We start from the raw sequence: 19,158 nt of genomic DNA on the forward strand, positions 1-19,158 counted from the left end.
TAGTGGAAAAGATTCCGACAATTGGGGAAATCATAACTCTGGATCTCCTTAATCTTGTCTCCAGCCCTTAGTATTGTTATTTATTAATTTACTATTTTAATTTATTAGTTAATTAGTTAGACATAAGAATCTTAATATTTATAACTTAGGAATTGTTTGAGCTTGTCTTCTTAGTGATAGTAAACAATTGTAGCTAAACCTTAATTTTTCGTGAGATTCGACTCCGGACTTTTAGAGCGGATTATATTTGTAGTAACCGCCTATCCTTTATAGGACTAGAGTTTGGTGTGATCAGCGTATAAATTTTCTTTAAAATAATTGATGCCAAAGTTTTAGGATTTTCAAAGGGTCCAGATTGATTGTACTTCTCCAAAATTTGGCTGTCAGCATATGTATGGTTAGAAATTTGAGGTTGAGGCATAGAGATTTAGAAATTAGTTGATTGATCTTAGCTTACAAACCTCCCTTATATACAAAATATCAGAAATGCACTTTCTCATTTACAAATTTTGTTAGTTTAAACAAGAGAGTTTTAGTATAGACAGTAGCAAAGCTGGAAGAACAACTTAGGCTAGTATAGACATTGAATACTGAGGATTCATTCTCTAACAATTCAATTAAAAAAGTTTATCATTAGAAATTAAAAAAAATTTAAAAACAAAGTTACTAAAACAATAGTAGAGAATAGTGGTTTATATTTCTTTAAGACAAATCATAAACTCCTAAAGAGGACATGATAACAGAGCTGATCCACAACTTGCCACTTTCCTCCTCATGAACTTCACTAATAAACCTCAAAATCTTGCCTTCAACATCTTCTAAAACCTCCAAAACTCGCCCGTCCTCGCTTAGCTTAATTGCAGTAGCATGTGGCTGTCCTCCGACTAACAAGTTGTGCAGTTGCTGGAAGTTGAATTCCCTTAACAATGTCTTTCCGAGCCACGAATTGGATATAATTAATCGTGCAAGAGGTGATGCTTTTGCATGCAAAGCAACCCAAAACTCCCCTCTTGAATTTATTCTAACATTGTCTGGAAATCCTGGCAACTCAGCAAATATATCATGGTTTCCCACATTAGGACCTTTAAGCCAATACCTTAGTATTCTACATGCAGAAGTTTCAGCTACTAGTAGAAAAGACCGGTCTTTGCTTAAGGCTACACCATTTGCAAAAGCTAGGCCTCCTAGTGCAACTGTTACTTCTTTTGTTGATTTATTATATTTCATCAGCCTGCCTGTCTTATCTCCACTTGCAGTCGCAGCAACAAATTGCCTACATATATAAAATATGAAAATAAGATACCACCCGTGCGAGACTCCTTAATTATGAGCGAAATGATCGATATTCTGGTTGGAGTTGACAAAAAAGAGTATTTGAAGTTGAAGTTATGATCATGTTATTCTAGTATATGCATACAAAATGTATTGGTGTTGTATATGAGAAGAATCTTTTTCTTTACAGTCTTATCTATTCTATTTTGATAAGAAAACGCTCTTAATTCATTTCGATAGAACGTGGATCCCCAAAACCTGATATTGTAGGTTCAAATCTTACCGTCTGTGATTTGTTTCTTCTTATATTGAATATATATTCATTAAGTAACTTTCACAACAATCTAAATTTGACCTCGTATATTCCTATGAATTAAAGAAACAAGGAGATCAATTGAAAAGAAATGTTAATTAATCAAAAGTCTAACACACCTACATATATTGTAAATATGTAGTTAGGAATAATAATAATAGGAATTAGAGTATTTGAAAAGTTATAATTTGAGGAATCACATAAAAGAATTACCTGCGCTGGTAGATTGTGCTTGTATCCGTGAAGTAAATAATATCGTCGTCGTCATCAATGTCCAGATCATTTGTGAAGAGAAGAGGTTGGCCTTCAAAATCTTGGACAAGTGGGGTAGCCAATCCACCAGTAGGTCCCACAACGTGGAGTCCAAAGTAGGCATCAGCAATGTAGAGATCCCCAGTTTTATGATCAAATCGTAAGCCCAGCGGTCTTCCACATACATGCTCCATTTCAGGAGCAGAAGGCCTGCTACAATTCTTCCTTTAACATAGCAAATTTTTTTATTAGATAATGTGCAGCTTGATAAATCCGTGAACATGCATGGAAATAACAGAAAAATCAGATCCAAGAAACTAGTTATATATGTATGGCTAACGTAGTGCTGAAAGTACTCTTTATGGATAATAATAAGTTAAAGATTAATGGAATTCACATTAGATCATTTAAAAGGAAAGGTGAATTGTTCAGTATTTGAAGGAAATCATGTGAAAGAGTCGTCATAAGTTGACCTTTAATATAGTGATAGAAACAGTTGTATTTAATATAGTAAAACTTTGGATTCATTACCCTCTTGTGTTATTTAACTGTAGCTAGGCATTATTTCGGGGCATCCCAAACAAGGAAATTAAGGTGGACATTCTAATTTAGAGGGAGAGGATATATGGAAAATATACTACACTTTAAACATAACTACACTAACTAATAGTGAGTCGCTTTGACCACTGCATTGCGCTTGTAGATGAATATAAAAGCTTCTTGGAGCTTATTAACTTCTCCTAGAACCCTAGTTATTTTGAAGGCCAGAGATTAAACACATGAAATTAAAATTTATACTTGGACTGCTTCACGTAACAAAAAGGTACTCATATGTTTTAGCATAGAGAGGAAAATGCAAATACCCTCTCCCCAATTTGTATGTCAAACCTGCTAGGGATCATCGAACTGATTTAAAAAGTGAACTCTTGCTAACAAGCAGGGAATCATATGGTTCAAATTTTACTGGCACAAAGAAAAGAGTAGAAACTCAAATGCAACAGTGTAGAAAATAAATTAAAATAAAGGGTGTTACGTACCTTTGGGAAGAGGTGACTGCAAAGTCAACCCAAGTTTGAGAATGTGGTTGCCACTTAAGAATGCGGCCATCGGCAACACCAGTATAGGGTCCTTCACCATTTGGATCAAAAGCAACACTTTCTGCTCCAAATGCTCCTTTCAGTTGGATTAACTCAGCTTTAGAGAGGACATCTTGGGACCCTGGTATAGGAGCTGGTTTAAACACATTCTCATCATCAGAGTCGGAGGCCAAGATTACTGAGACAAGTATAAGTGCAATAGCACTAAACATGAGGAGCTTTGAAGCATTCATTATATATATTATCATGTGGTTTTGGTTATTACAAATGCAGAAGGTATATATGTTGAAGTTCGTTCCACTTCATTTGTGGAATTAATATTTGCCTTAACTCTGCCTGTAATTGGGTGGATTGTCTTGCACCACAATTAAAGTCAAACCAAAGAATCGTATACAAGAAAGTCAACTTCTAAAATATATAGTACTACTATATATTCCAAAATGGGCAAAAGTCTACTTCTAGAAATATAAAAGGGGTCAAAGAAGAGAGGGAAGAAAATTGGAAATGAAACAATCAACCATTAACGAGTCATTTTATTATTTGTACAACCACTTTTTAGGTTCTGTCCACTTGTGTTAGTTTTTTTCAATTTTGACCGAAAAAATGGCTGGAAAAAAATATATGTTTCCTGTTTCTCCGGCCGGAATACTATTTCTACTGACCCAGCTGGTCTTTAGGCGGGAATCATATCAGACGGTTGGAGGTTCTTGATCAAATGATCATCAACTTTTTTTACTCCCTTTCGTTTATTGTATGTGAATTAGTTTAATTAAGTAAGAAGTTTAAGAAAGAAAATATTTTGAAACTTCTGGTTTAAACATATTATTACCTTTTTGTGACTATAAAATCATGTCGTTGAATAAAATGAGAAGTTTAAAATTAAAATATTTCAAATTTAGAAAGTTATCACTTTTTTTTTTAACACACTAAAATAATAATGTCGCATAAAATAGACCGATAATCTTTCCATATGAACCATACTAGAGGAAAAGATTGAAGGATGTTTACAGAAATAGATGAATGGATTCACTGTTACAAAAATAATACACGGATATATACATATTATACATGAACCATACATATATTATATATCCATCTGACTACTTTCAGTTTAAACAATTGGGTGAACGGTTATTTAAATTAATTTTTATAATAGTAATAAGAAGGAAACATAACTGAATCCAAGTCTGAAATCAAACTGGGCTTAAATTACTCAATAAATCTGAGATATTGGCATTGAGGGATGGGGAATACCAACTTTCTGTGTTCTTTATTTTAGGCCCAATTTGATGAATGTTGAATTTTTCGTGTATTTTATTGTTTTCTTGATTTCTTTAGAATTTTGGGAAGTTTTTCCTCTCATTTTCTTGTTTACAGTTTCCTTACCAACTTTTTTTGTTTGCAACATATATTTGATTTGATAAAATTGACAGCATGTTATCACCCCGAAAGCCGAAATGTCTATTTCAAATTCGAATGGCGATATAGAATCATTTAAAAGTGGAATTGATTATTATATATTCAATAAACATGTGTGTGGTCATAGCAGTGTTACTAGACATTATTAAGTTAATAGCTGGTTTTGTATAAGTTTTATTCTCAATATAATCCACACATGTGAAACCAAAGCAAAGATTGTGTTTGGTGGAAATATTGTCCCTAGGGGACTACTTAGGGGCAGTCATACATACCCCAAAATCCCTTCGTAAGGTCGCAGTGTTTGGTAGCACTATAACATATCTTGAAAGACAAATTAAATAACTGCAATTATGTAACATAAATAAATAATTAGTGTAATCCAAAAAATTAGGTGCGTGCATTACCTGGCAATATTTAAGTTCGATAGAATGTTATGGCTCAGTCTCATTAATGATTAATTAGATAAAACCATAATGATAGAAACTAAGGGTCCACCAAACTATATAGAGAATCATGTTCTCTATTAGTTTCCACAAAACACACACACACAACATTTAATAATTAGCACAATAGAATTTTACGTGAAAAACTCCCAGCTCACGGGATTAAAAACCACGGCCTACACTCGTAGGATTTCAACTTCACTACTGAGCAAACTTCAGATTACAAACTATTGTAACCTAGGAATTAACCTCTTAATCCCTCACTAACTTGTAATAACTCTATTACAAGCCCCTTTGTAATAGCTCTATTACAAAGCTCATAACTCGACTAACTCTAGGCAAGACACAAACACAAGGTTTATGATTTTACCAAAGGTTTCCTACACAATGCTTCTAACTAAGCTAAGTAGGAATTACAAGTAAATCACTTTAACAAATGTACACCACAACTAAGGACATATAATGGCTCATTGTCCTGCGTTATGTTGTTCTTTGTTCTTGACGCATTAAGTGTCACTTACAGATTGGCAACATACTTGAGAGGGAGCTTGATGAATTCTGGAATGTGCAAGTCTGATGTTTTGCCTTTGCTTCATGTTAATATTACATAAGTGACATCATTCGAATGATGTAAGTATGTTTGGTATAAGTGCATTCCCCATAAAGTGACTGGTGCACTGTATGCATTGTTGCATGTGTGCTGAGGCACAGTTGCAGCCACTACTGTGATGAGTTGACCGGTACAGTCAGCAAGGTAACTAATGTCTATTTGTTCCCTCTATTGTTTCTTTGATTATGAGTGTTGGAACATGTCTCAGACTTGAGACTTGTTGATCTTGAGCACTTTGAGGATGTAGAGCAGGTTCCCCATCTGGTTCTTAACATTAAGTTTGTTATATCATCAAAATATAACATGACACATAACTTATCAATTTTCCCCTTTTTGATGATATAACTGAAATTCCCCCTGAGAACCAGAGTTTCATACATAGTACCAAAAAATATTTTGTATTCCCCCTGAACTTGTTGCCCCCTCTGTTCCCCTTGAACTTGTTGCCCCCCTCTGTTCCCCCATTTGTTCCCTCTTTCAATTATTTCCCCCACTTTTGGCATCATAAAAAGATTAGCACAAATAATAAACAGAAAAAAGTTAAGCAGGGTTAACTCATGCCACATGTGTACACACTAACATGACTATAAATAGAGCAAAGGAGCAAAGTAGGCACAACAAAAGGACAAGATATTCATTAATTTTGGAAATAAACAGGGAGCAGTACCATTGTTACAAAATCATCCACAAAATTAAAAAAACAAAACTAGCCACTAAACATGTCCAAACATGGGAGACCAAAACAGAGTGAAAACAGAGTAAACTTGACACTGGGAAGGGAACGAGCTTAAGGAGCACTTGAAGGAGGAGACAGAGATGAAGAGGCAAGAGTCCTAAGGAGGATATCCATTAGAACATTTGCGGACCCTTGCTCAGTGAGTAACTTCTCCTTTAGGTTCTCGACCTGTCTCCTAAGATCAGTATTTTCTTTTGTCAGACGAGCAACTTCTGCACCTTGTGTACTACTGGAACTAGGTGCCTCCTAGGCCTGACTTAGTTGTCCTTCAAGGATAACATTCCTTGCCCTCAACTTCCTTATCTCTTCATTGGCAATATTCTGAGCTTCAATTAGTTGAGAGATGGTGGAATTGCTACCAACTCTTCCTTTATTATCGATGCACTCACACATGTGGTTTTAGAGAAGCTCTGCTTGTGAGTACCCATTGTAGCCGCCAAAGGGACTTTGAAGAACTCAAATACTTTGGTGAGTAGGAACTCGTATGGCAGCCCATGATTACCATCCTTGAAATCTGCCACTTTTTTCATGTGCTCAATCATGATACCCGACAGATTGATAGTGGAGTATGTATCCAGTGCTTCCATGAGGAACATGTCTGCTCGTAACGTAATGGAATGCCTTTATGCACGAGGGAGCAGAACCTTGTTCACCATCTCAAAAAACAGTTGGTACACTGGAAGGAGGGCCTTCTTGTGTACCCGTTCCCCCTGTTGCATTGCACCATCCTTTAAGATGGCATTTCGGAAGTTTGAAGAACAAGTCCCCTCAATGGAGGATATTCCTACAATAGGCACACCCAATATGGTTCCCAACACAGCTTCATCCATCACAAAGTCAACCCCATTCACTTTCATGCAGATGTTGTCATCCTCGACTGTGAAAAAGTCAGCATAGAAACTGCGTACCTCTGACTCACACATCTTAGGGCTCTCATTTGTGAACAGATATGTCCACTGTTGAAAGTCACAACTATCAACCAGTTGGCGCATCCATGCCATGTCAAGAATATCAGGGGCAAATGTTCTACCCCATATTACCTTCTGGTTTTTCAGATTTTCCCTTCCTCGATTCTTGGCCGCACCCACCTTGGCCTTTTTGGAGGAACCAGGTTCCTCATTGGCACCAGCCTTCCGGTTCATTGATTTTCGTGTACTCTTCTCTTTCTCTATAGATTTCTCAGACACCTTCTCAGACACAGACTTCTTAGACACTTTCTCAACAGACTCCTCAACCACTTTCTCGCCAGACTCTCTCATTTCAACATTGCTAACCTTCATCACTCTCACATATGACTCTTTCTCAGACTTTGGAACAGTAAGTTTCTTGGAGGACTTATGAACTAAGGGACTCGGTTCCTCCTCCACCTCGTCATCAACATCGACAATAAGTGCTTTAGGCACTACCTCTTCATGTACTAACTTTTCACCCTTTACCAACCTTCTCCTCTTCTTTTCTTTCTTACTTTTCTTCAAAGTTGACTCAAGAGCTTCCTTCCTTTGTAGCCTAGTAGTAGGTCTTTTAGGAGTGGGAATTTTGGGAGTTTCCCTTCTACTCTAAACACTAATGAAGCTTGCAAGGGCCACATTGTCATAGTCTTCTTCACTATCCTCATTCTCTTCCTCAGACAGAGATCTCATCTCAGGAGTGACAATGGTCAATGGCTCAGCATAGAAATGAGGGGAGGGAGCGGGATCAGTACTGACATAGGGTCCTTTTGAAGAACATGGGGTTTCATCTCAACTAGGATCAGAGGGATCCTCTTGGGAGGAGGGATCAGGTCTCTCATGTGATTCCCCAGTAGTACTTTCAGGTGCCTGATTTTTGACATGCACCAGTTCCCTACCCTCTCCCTGTAGATTATCACCTTCCCCCTGAGATTCATTGGTTTCAGACACACCTTCATAACCACCAACCAAACATTCCTCAGCAGCTATTGACAATATATTCTCTACGACCTCCTGTTCTTTTAACCCCAAAGTAAACTCAGAAGGCACAAGAAGAGTATTACCTATAGGATATGTAACATTCGAATCGAGACCTAGGTAGTCATTGCTGATTCATCACCAGTACGAACAACATTTTTGTTGTGCCTCATAACTCTCTTCTAAATGCAGACTGGAAACTTCCTGATTTTCTTCTCTCTCTATTGTTTCTCCCTCAGCCATTTATTTCGGCGAGGTAGAGGGAGAGGTCATAGCCACAAACCTTTTTGGATTCGAAGTTTTGCGACTCCAATGAGAACTAAAACTTGATTGGGTTGGAGAAGAGGCAGTGGGTGGTTGGGAATCTTGCGTAGGGTTTGGACTGGGTGACGTAGGGTACTTAGACTCTGTCACTGGTGCTTCAAAATATGAATATACAGTAGGGACGACACTGGGTACATTTGAGGCTTCAAGATTCTTAGACATTTTGGAGTTTACTGAGAGTTTATGAAAGAAGAGAGTGTTTGGTTGTTGAGAGAAAAGGGAAATTTTGGCGTTTGATGTGAACAGTTGTGAGAGTGACAGAGTTTGGGTTTATTAAAAGAGGGTGAGGGACCGGTTAGGAACGAGTATTGATTTTCTGGGTAGACGGGTCATTTTGTAACAGGTAGGATGCTTGGGTTCCAAAGAAAAGAAACTAACAATTTAATGATGTGGCACCTTTTTTAGCTGTTTATAAAATTGTGCATGAGAGTACAAAGGAACTACTAACCTGTGTCAAAGGAACCAGGTTCTGTGATAGATTTTGTCAATGTGAGCCTCATCCTTTTGCCAAAGTTCAATACATTAGCTCCTTGTTTGCTTTGTAATCGTCATGCGTGTGTACCTGTAATGGTATAGAAGTGAGTTAGACCTTGCCAGAAAACACTTTTTAGCTGTTGTACTTGTACATTTCTTTCATAGCCAATCATCGAGGGACCAGGTTCTCATCTTGATTTTATCAACCTAAGTTCCAGACGATTCCTTTCAAAGTGCTCTCTGCTCAGTGCTTTGGTGAAGATGTCTGCAATGTGATTTTCTGTGATGCAAAACTTCATGCAGATAAGCCCTTTTTTAACATTGTCTCTGAGAAAATAATGTCACACGTTAATGTTCTTTGTTCTCTTATGATGAACTGGGTTCTTTGCCATGTTGAGAGAATTGGTGTTATCACACAGTAGTGGCACACAATCAGAAAATACGCCCAAATACTCTAACTGCTACTTGATCCACAACAATTGAGCATAGCAAGAGGCAACTGCCACATACTCAGCTTCTGCAGTTGAAAGAGCAACTGAGTTTTGTTTTCTTGTACCCCATGAAATGAGACACGATCCTAGAAAGTCTTCCATGCCAAAAGTGCTTTTCCTATCCACCAGATAACCAACATAATCAGCGTCAGCATACCAGATCAAGTCGAAGTTATCTCCTAAGGGGAAGTAGAGAACCAGGTCATGCGTTCCCTTTAGATATCTCAAGATTCTCTTGGCAGCCTTCAGATGAGATTACTTTGGATTTGATTGAAACCTGGCACATAGTCCCACACTGAAAATGATATCTGGTCTGCTTGTTGTGAGATACAAGAGTGACCCAATGATACCTATGTACATGGTCTCGTTCACATGGTAAACAGGTTCATCCATGTCCACTCGAGCGACAGTGGCAATAGGAAGTGTCAATGACTTTTTAGCTTTCCATTTCAAATCTCTTCAGAAGCTCTTTGATGTACTTCTGCTGACTTATCATTGTGCCCTTAGGAGTTTGCTTGATTTGCAGGCCTAAGAAGAAATTCAATTCCCCCATCATTCTTATTTCAAACTTACTTCCCATGAGCTTTGCAAACTCCTCATACAAAGAATTATTTGTTGCACCAAAGATGATGTCGTCAACATAAACTTGCACAATGAGCAGGTTCCTCCCTCGTTTCTTCAGAAATAAGGTGTTGTCAATTTTTCCTTTTGTAAAATCATTTTCTAGGAGAAATTTGGACAACCTTTCATACCATGTGCGAGGAGCCTGCTTCAGTCCATATAAGGCTTTGTTGAGTTTAAAACTATGCTCAGGATGCTCATGACATTCGAAGCCAGGAGGTTTCTTGGCGAAGACTTCTTCTTTTAGAAAGCCATTGAGAAATGTGCTTTTGACATCTATTTGGAACAATTTGAATTCCATATGAGATACAAATGCAATAAGGATTCTGATGGCCTCCATTCGAGCAGCTGGGGCAAAAGTTTCATCATAGTCAATCCCTTTTTCTTGATTGTACCCTTGAACTACCAGTCTTGCTTTGTTCCTTATTGTGTTCCCAAACTCATTAAGTTTGTTTCTGAATACCCACCTAGTTCCTATAACAGTTCTGTTAGCAGGTCGAGGAACCAAGTGCCATATGTTGTTCCTCTCAAATTGATGAAGTTCATCTTGCATAGAAGTAATCTAGTCAGCATCTTTCAATGCTTCCTTGATATTTTTGGGCTCAACTTGAGAGAGAAATGCTGAGAAGCCAAGTGAGTTTCTCGACTTCGATCTAGTTTGAATCCCTGAGTCGAGAGGAGTGATCACATTTGAAGAGGGTGTGAACTTTTGTGCTTCCAGTCAGACACCTGAATCTCATTGTGAGAGGGTCCAGGTACTTCTGAATATAACCCATGTTTGATGTGAGTCTCGCTTCTCAGCTCAGCATCTGGGGTTCCTTGCACTGCATCAACAACTATGTTCTCAACTGCAGTTGTTGTGATCGAGGAACCAAGTTCCTCTATATCAGTCGGAGATACCGCTGCATCATCATTATTTGATTCCTTGACGTAGCTCATCATGTCAGCCTTTCCATTTGCCATATCAATGACTTCACCAGGGACTGTTAATTGCTCTCTGTCTTGATCAATCTTATCATGTGAATCTTTCCCACGTAGGTGCTATGATTCATCAAAGATCACATGTATACTTTCCTCAACATATTGAGTTATTTTGTTGTAGACTTTGTATGCTTTGCTTTGTGATGAATAGCCAAGAAAGATTCCTTCATCACTTTTGGCATCAAATTTTCCAAGAGCTTTTTTACCATTGTTGAGGACAAAATATTTGCAGCCAAATGTTCTCAAGTGTGTTAGCTTGGCTTTCTTTCCGTTCAACAGTTCATACAGAGTCTTGTTCAGGAGGGACCTCATGCACCTATTCACCAAATAGCATGCAGTGTTAACTACTTCTGCCCAGAAGTTTTTAGCAATGCCACTATCAATTAGCATTGTCCTCGCCATGTCTTCAAGAGCAATATTTTTCCTCTCCACAACACCATTTTGTTGAGGTGTTCTTGGAGCTAAGAAATTATGACTTATGCCATTTTCAGCACAGAATTCGTCAAATTTTGCATTATCGAACTCTGTGTCGTGATCAGGTCTTATACACGTAACATTATGGCTCACCTTCACTTGGATCAGATCCTTGGTTTTGAGGAACAAGGTCCAGGTGAATCTAGAATAGTCATCAACTATAACAAAAATATACTTCTTTCCTTCTCTACCTCGCACCCTTATAGGTCCACACAGATCCATATGGAGGAGATCGAGTGACTTTGAGGTGCTAACATCCTTTTTGGGCTTGAAAGAAGACCTGGATTTTTTTCTTTTTACATATGCATCACACACCTTATGATCTTTGAAGCTTGAAAGCGGCAGGCCACGAACCAGGTCCTTGCTGACCAGTTTGTTCAGCAACGTAAAGCTTGCATGACCTAATCTTCTGTGCCATAGTTCAACATCATTATCAACAGCACTCAGGCAAGTGATATCCCCATTTTGCAAGGACTCAAAATAAGCAACATAAATGTTCTTGTATCTTTTTGCCATCAGGACCACTTCAACAGTCGCAAGGTTTGTGACTGTGCAAACTTTTTACACAAATTCCACTTTTTTTCCTTTGTCGTACATTTGGAAAACACTCAGTAGGATATATTTAAAGCCCTTCACAAAGTACACATTTTCAATTGAGTGAGTGAGTAACTTCCCAATTCTTCCTACTCCCAGAATGTATCCCTTTTTGCCATTACAAAAGGGCACACCCCCTCCTTGCATGGCTTTGAGTGAAAGGAAATCATCGATGCTTCCAGTTATGTGCTTAGAACAACCACTATCCATGTACCATTTTGGCTGCTACCTTTCACTGCTCCCTGCACAAGAGAATCAAGGATTAGACTTAGGAACCCAAACAAGTTTGGGTCCCTTGTACTGTGGAAAGGGTCGAATTAAACTTCTTTTTATCCAGGCAGGTAGTATACATTTTTAACGGAGGGACCAGGTTCCTTAGCTGTAGTTACCTTTTCAACAAACACCTTATTTTTCTGTTGGGACTGAATTCTAGCCTTACAATTTTCCTTAAAGTGACCAATGTTGCCACAGTGAGTGCAAAGTCAATTATCAGGGACAATAACATACTTGCTATGTGGATTGTAGGGAGTCTTTTCCCTTTGGAACCCGACTCTTTGCCTATCCCACCATTGCTTGTATACATGGCAACAATTGTATCAGAGGACCAGGTCCACTTTAGAGATTTTTCGAGGTCATTTTTAACTCTGCCTAGATCTTATTGAAGGTGTTTGTTTCTTTCAAGTTCAGCACACACTAGATTTCATAGATTGTAGTACATTTTCAAGCTTAATGTGTGCCTCACCTGCAGCTTCCTTCCATTTTGGACAGTCCCAGAACTGTTTCCCCTTTTTAATCCATTTATTGTTTCTTTTAGGTCTGTGATGACTACTAACAAGTCATCTCTCACATTATCTATGTTTTAAACCTTTTTAATCAAAAAACATTTTTCTTTCACTAGATTCTCGATGGTTTCTTTTAGGTCGGCCACTACAATTACCAAATCATCTCTCTCATTTTCTACCTCTCCTAACTCTATAGTTAAGGTATTTTTATCATTTATAATATTGTGATAAGTGTCAATTAAGACATTTCCCAAGGATATAAGCTTTTTCTAAGAGTAAGCCTTCAGATTTCTCTGAACGTCTAGAAAGTTTACCGCATCATCATGATTATCTTCATCATCGTCAGACTTTCCCATCAGGGCAAAGATGGAATCATAATCAGCTGCTTCACTTTCGACTGCCATCATGGAAGTGTTACCTTGTGTATCATCTTTTCCAGATTCGCTGGAATAGTCTCCCTATGCAGCAAGAGCTTGTTTCACAATATTGTCAACGACTTTTTTTCTTTTATATATTTTATCAGGAACCGGGTTCCCTCTTGGTTACTTTATCTTTGTTGTGCTTGTACTGGTCTTTCTTGAGGAGGGGACAATCCTTGATAAAATGTCCTGGCTTCCCACACTTATGACATAAGTCATATCCTCTTAGCTTGCTGGAGCTGCCCTTCTTTGGAATACCTCCATTTATGCGGACCATCTTCTGAAATCTCTTTATCAAGTAAGCCATATCAGCATCTTCACCACTTGATTCATTGTTGTATGTCTTGAGGACCGAGTTCTTCTCCCTTCTGGGCTCTCTTCTCTCATAATCCTTTTTCTTCTTCATTTCATAATTTTTCAAATTACCAATGAGTTCATCAATGGTTAGCTTTTGTAGATCCTTTGCCTTCGTGATAGCATTTACTTTGCTTTCCCAGGAACTAGGTAATACGCTGAGTATTTTCCTGACAAGTTTGTTCCTTGGAATGATTTCTCCCAGGGAATGGAGCCCATTGATGATAGAGGTGAAGCGAGTGTGTATGTCCTGAATGGACTCATCGTTCTTTATCCTGAAGAGTTCATACGCAGTGGTTTACATATCAATCTTTGACTGCTTGACTTGAGTTGTCCCTTCGTGTGCTGTTTGGAGAGCTTCCCACATCTTCTTGGCAGATTGACAAGCTAAAATCCTGTTGTATTCATCTGGCCCAATGCCATAGATGAGGAATTTCTTTACTCGAAAGTTCTTCTCTATATCCTTGCGGTCAGTATCCCTGTATTCCTTCTTAGACTTGGGAACTGTCACTGCTGGTTCCCCAATGGTTTTCATAGGAACGAAGGGACCATTGCAGATAACATCTTAGAGCTCTAAATCTTCATCCATGATAAAATCATGCATCCTTGTCTTCCACTATCCATAGTATTGGCCATTGAATCTTGGTGGTTTGTAGGTGAATTGACCTTCTTCGAAGTTTGGTGGAGCAGCCATGAGGGTCATTTCTAGGTGTTAGCCTGATAGAAAGAACCTGATCTGAGACCAATTGATAGAAATTAAAGGTCCACCAAACTATTTACAGAACCGGGTTCTCTATTAGTTCCCACAGAATACACACACACACATCAGTTAATAATTAACACAATAGAGTTTTACGTAAAAAATTCCCAGCTCACGGGATTAAAAACCACGACTTATACTCGTAGGATTTCAACTTCACTACTGAGCAAACTTCAGATTACAAACTATTGCAACCTAGGAATTAACCTCTTAATCCCTCACTAACTTGTAATAACTCTATTACAAGCCCCTTTGTAATAACTCTATTACAAATCTCACAACTCGAATAACTCTAGGCAAGACACAAACACAAGGTTTATGGTTTTACAAAAGTTTCCTACACAATGCTTCTAACTAAGCTAAGTAGGAATTACAAGTAAATCACTTTAACAAAGGTACAACACAACTAAGGACAAATAATGACTCAATGCAAGAAATAAGTCCTTCGTTATGTTGTTCTTTTTTCTTGCTGCCTTAAGTGTCACTTACAGATTGGCAACACACGTGAGGGGGAGCTTGATGAATTATGTAATGTGCAAGTGTGATTTTTTTCCTTTGCTTCATGTTAATATTACATAAGTGACATCATTCGAATGACGTAAGCATGTTTGGTACACGGGCATTCCCCATAAAGTGACTGGTGCATTGTATGCACTGTTGCGTGTGTGCTAAGGCACAGTTGCAGCCACTTTACAGCTGTGGGGAGTTGACTGGTACAGTCAGCAAGGGAATTGATGTCTATTTGTTCCCTCTGTTGTTTTTTTGATTTTGAGTGTTGGAACATGTCCCAGACTTGAGACTTGTTGATCTTGAGCACTTTGAGGATGTGGTGCAGGTTCCCTATCTGGTTCTTAACATTAAGTTTGTTAGATCATCAAAATATAACATGACACATAACTTATCATATAATTAATTGAAGATTAATCAATTTTATAGTAATAATAGAAGGATGAATACCACTCCACAAATTAAGGAAGACGAGGGAAAAAGATAGAGGATTCTAAGGCACCAACAAAAGAACTCAATGTATACACTCTACACCATATTTTGGGATTTGACTCCTCTCCATTTCCTATTACCTCCATTTCCACAAGTTCTTACTTGGATAGGATCCACCTATACCATTTTAAAATTAATGATCTAGATTTAATTAACTAAAACAAAGCATTAACCATAGTTAAGCAATAAAAATTCCATATATAATTTTCAGAAATTTTGATATTCCCTCCTACAAACTCTACTTCTGGCGCCAAAAGTTATCCCCAAAAGAATTTACCAACATGCATGTCAATCCTTTTAGGAATGTAAGTTGCAATCTACCGTAGTAAATTTACCCTTAATTGAAAAGGTTTTGGTGGAATGACCCAACTAAGTGGGTTTCATGTATTTATATTGCATTCACTATAATGTTACAATACAAAGAATGGAAATGCAATAAATACAAAGATACAATTATGATTATACAATCAATCAAAGGTAATTATGGTAAATGCTAATTATCATGTAAATAAATGCTAATTTTCTAAATAAATGTAGAATATTTCCTAACACTCTCCCTCAATCTGAGTGGGTGGATTGAACGTTCAGATTGCTAACCAAATCAGTGAATCTGGTTGAAGGTAATGACTTAGTAAATATATTTGCAAGTTATTGGGACGATGAGACATGATGAACTAGAAGATTTTCTGAGGCAAGTTTCTCACGAACAAAATGATAATGTATTGAAACATGATTCGTTCGAGAATGCAACACTGAATTTTGAGCAAGATATAATGCCTCAATGTTACCACAGTAAGCTCCAACAGGCTCTTTTAAGCTCCAACATGCTCACACAATGACTATTGAATCCATGTGACTTCAGCTGCAGCAGAAGCCAAAGCACGATACTCCGCTTCAGTACTTGAACATGCTAATGTGGGCTGCTTTTTAGAGGACCAAGAAATAATATTTATTCCAAAAAATACGCAATAACCAGAGGTTGACCGCCTACTAGATTGACATCCCGCCGAATCGGCATGAGAATAAACAAGATGATTATGAGATAAATCACAGTAGAGTTGTAGGCCAAAATCAACAGTACCTCAAATGTAGTAAAAAATTCGCTTAACATTATGTAGATGAGCTTGGCGGGGTTGATGCGGAAACTGTGATGCTAAGTTCACAGCAAACTGGATATCGGTTCGTGTGAAAGCCAAATATTATAATCCTCCAACTATTTTTCGATATTCAGTTGGATCCTTCAAAAGATGAGAATCAAGAGTGTGCCAATTTTGCTTACTATATAAAAGAGTAGTCACTGACTTTGATTCCGATAAATTATGCCGCATCAACAAATATAAAATATTCTTTCTTTGGGATAACATTAATCCATCAGAATTAGGAGTAATTTCAACCCCTAAAAAGAATCTCAAAGGACCCAAATCTTTCAAGGAGAACTCAGATTTCATAGCATGAATTATCTTTTGAATAAGATGAGAAGAAAAGCCAAAGATAGCAATGTCATCAACGTATAAGAGAATAATAATTTGAGTACCTGCAGATGAGTATATAAGCATGCTATGATCTGAATAACTTTAGTTGAAGCCCAAATCAGAAAGATATGTGGTATGGCGCTCAAAACAAGCGCGAGGAGATTGTTTTAACCCATATAATATTTTATTAAGCTTGCAAACATAATCAGGAAAATCTGGATGGATGAAGCCTCGAGGTTAGAGATGTCTAGTTGGTGCATAGTCCAATTTTGAGAGAGTGCAAGAGAAAGAACCAAGCATATAGTACAAGGTTTGACAACCGGAGCAAACATTTGATCATAATCAATTCTAGGTTGTTGGGAGAAACATTGGGCGACTAAACAAGCCTTGTAGCACTCAATCTGTCCATCAACTTTTCTTTTGATCTTGAATACCCTTTTATTTCCAATCAAATTGTAATAAGGAGAAGGAGGAACTAATATCCGAGTCTTATTCAAAATGAGAGCGTTATATTCAGCGCTCATGGCATCTCTCCGAGATGGATCTTTTGCAGCTTCAGAATAACAAGATGGCTCACGTGAAACATGGAAGGAGGTTGCAAGTAAAGAAGGTAATACTTTTGGCTTCAAAGAACCCGTCAAAGAGTGAATTGTCATCCCATGAATTTTAGAGTGTTGAGCAACGGCCACTTGAGAAGAAGAGTTTGATTGAGGTGAGTTAGGAGAGATACTTGAAGGAGATATATTTGGAAAATTACTTGAGGGATATGAATTAGGATAAGTATTAGGTGCAGATGAATTAGGAGAATTATTAGGTAGATATGATCGAATTAGGAGTATTATTAGAAGAAGAGGAACTAGGAGAATTATGAGATGGAGAGGAATTATTAGATGGAGATATATTAGAAGATTCATGAGAATTAGGAAGTGTGTTAGCGTGAGAATTGGAAGGAGGCATTTGAATCCCATAATTTGAGGGGAGAAATACATGGGTAGGTGGAGGAGAAATATTAGGAAATAATGTAGGTGAGGTTGATGTGTGGAAAAAATCAAAGTTGCTAGGCCTAAAAATTAGTACTTTGTTAGTTGAAGGATCAAAGGCACGTGTATCCCTTGTGATCCGAAGAAATCCCCAAAAATAAGCATGGAGCGGAACGAAGATGGAGTTTTTGAACATGACCAAAGGTAGTATGTGGATAACAAAGACACTCAAATATTTTTATAAGGGATAAATCTGGCTCTTTTTGGAATAAACATTTAAATGATGAGAATTTTTTTAAATTTTGGCGTGGAAGCCTGTTAATAATATAAGTAGCATAAAGTAGAGTTTCAGGCCAAAACATTGTTGGGACATTAGCTTGAAAACGTAAGCAACGTATGATATTATTGAGGTGTCGATGTTTACGTTTAGCATTGTCATTTTGTTGGGGAGTATATGGGCAAGAAAATTGATAAATAATACCCTTATCACGAAAAAGGATTTTAATGGAGTATTATTATATTCTGTACCCCCATCAGAATGGAAATATGAAATTGATGAATTAAAAATATTTGATATCATATTATAGAATTCAAGATATTGTTAAATATTTCAAATTTTTGGCGCATGAGATAGGTCCAAGAGAATTTGGTATAATCATCCATAAAGAGCACATAATAACGATAATCGGAATTGGACACAATTGGGGATGTCCACACATCAAAGTGAATTAAAAGAAAGGCTCTATTTGTTGTACTTGTAGAACTTGAGAATGGGAGTCTTGATGTTTTTTCCAAATGACAAACATTACACATAGAAGGATTAAAGCATGAAGAACTAGAAATAACTTAATTTCGTGACAATACATCAAGCACAAGTTTTTCAGGATGACCAAGGCGTTTATGCCACAATGAAGATTGTGTAGTAGATCCAAACAAAGCAGTGGGACAGGTTGATGGAGTGAATCTTAAAGAAGATAAAAATGGATAGAGCGAGCTAAAGTTCCTACATTGGAGCAGTGTGCGGTTGGTCTTCGGATCCTTAATGGAAAATGAAGAATCAGTAAATTTAGCGGAACACTTATTGTCGCCACAAAGACGATGAATAGATAATAAAGTTGTCTTAAGTTGAGGAACAAGAAGAATATTTTTAAGAAGCAACGGTTGTTTAGAAGTAGGAAGAAAACTATGACCAACATGAGAGATAAGAAGTAGGTTATGTTGAATTTCACAAGATTAATGTGAACTAATGTGAACATTTGATGCCTCCTTTTAGGAAGAAATTAGTATATGTATTTTTTATGCATTTACATTGCATGTTCACACTTAATATGATATCATGCATGACATTATTAAGGCCATTTTCCTT

General features: G+C 37.4%; 1 protein-coding gene across 1 annotated transcript; it reads right to left on the minus strand.

The window, feature by feature from the left end:
• Nucleotides 1-480: 480 nt before the first annotated feature.
• On the minus strand, nt 481-3,287 carry LOC104107566 (protein STRICTOSIDINE SYNTHASE-LIKE 10-like). Its single transcript, XM_009616403.4, has 3 exons — nt 2,875-3,287; nt 1,799-2,062; nt 481-1,273 (listed from the first exon to the last, which is right to left on the minus strand). Exons 1-3 carry the CDS (start codon nt 3,180-3,182, stop codon nt 703-705), a joined length of 1,143 nt encoding a protein of 380 aa, XP_009614698.1. The 5' UTR covers nt 3,183-3,287; the 3' UTR covers nt 481-702.
• Nucleotides 3,288-19,158: the final 15,871 nt, after the last annotated feature.

Source organism: Nicotiana tomentosiformis, chromosome 4 (assembly GCF_000390325.3).
Source record: "Nicotiana tomentosiformis chromosome 4, ASM39032v3, whole genome shotgun sequence".
Classification (NCBI taxonomy): Eukaryota; Viridiplantae; Streptophyta; class Magnoliopsida; order Solanales; family Solanaceae; genus Nicotiana; species Nicotiana tomentosiformis.

Bases quoted from the DNA above. Each gene is read 5' to 3' on its own strand.
- LOC104107566 (XM_009616403.4), bottom strand. From the start codon at position 3,182: ATGATAATATATATAATGAATGCTTCAAAGCTCCTCATGTTTAGTGCT. The intron at 2,063-2,874 runs GTACGTAACACC...GCTATGTTAAAG, and splicing joins GCAGTCACCTCTTCCCAAAG to GAAGAATTGTAGCAGGCCTT. The intron at 1,274-1,798 runs GTAATTCTTTTA...TTATATATGTAG, and splicing joins AGCACAATCTACCAGCGCAG to GCAATTTGTTGCTGCGACTG.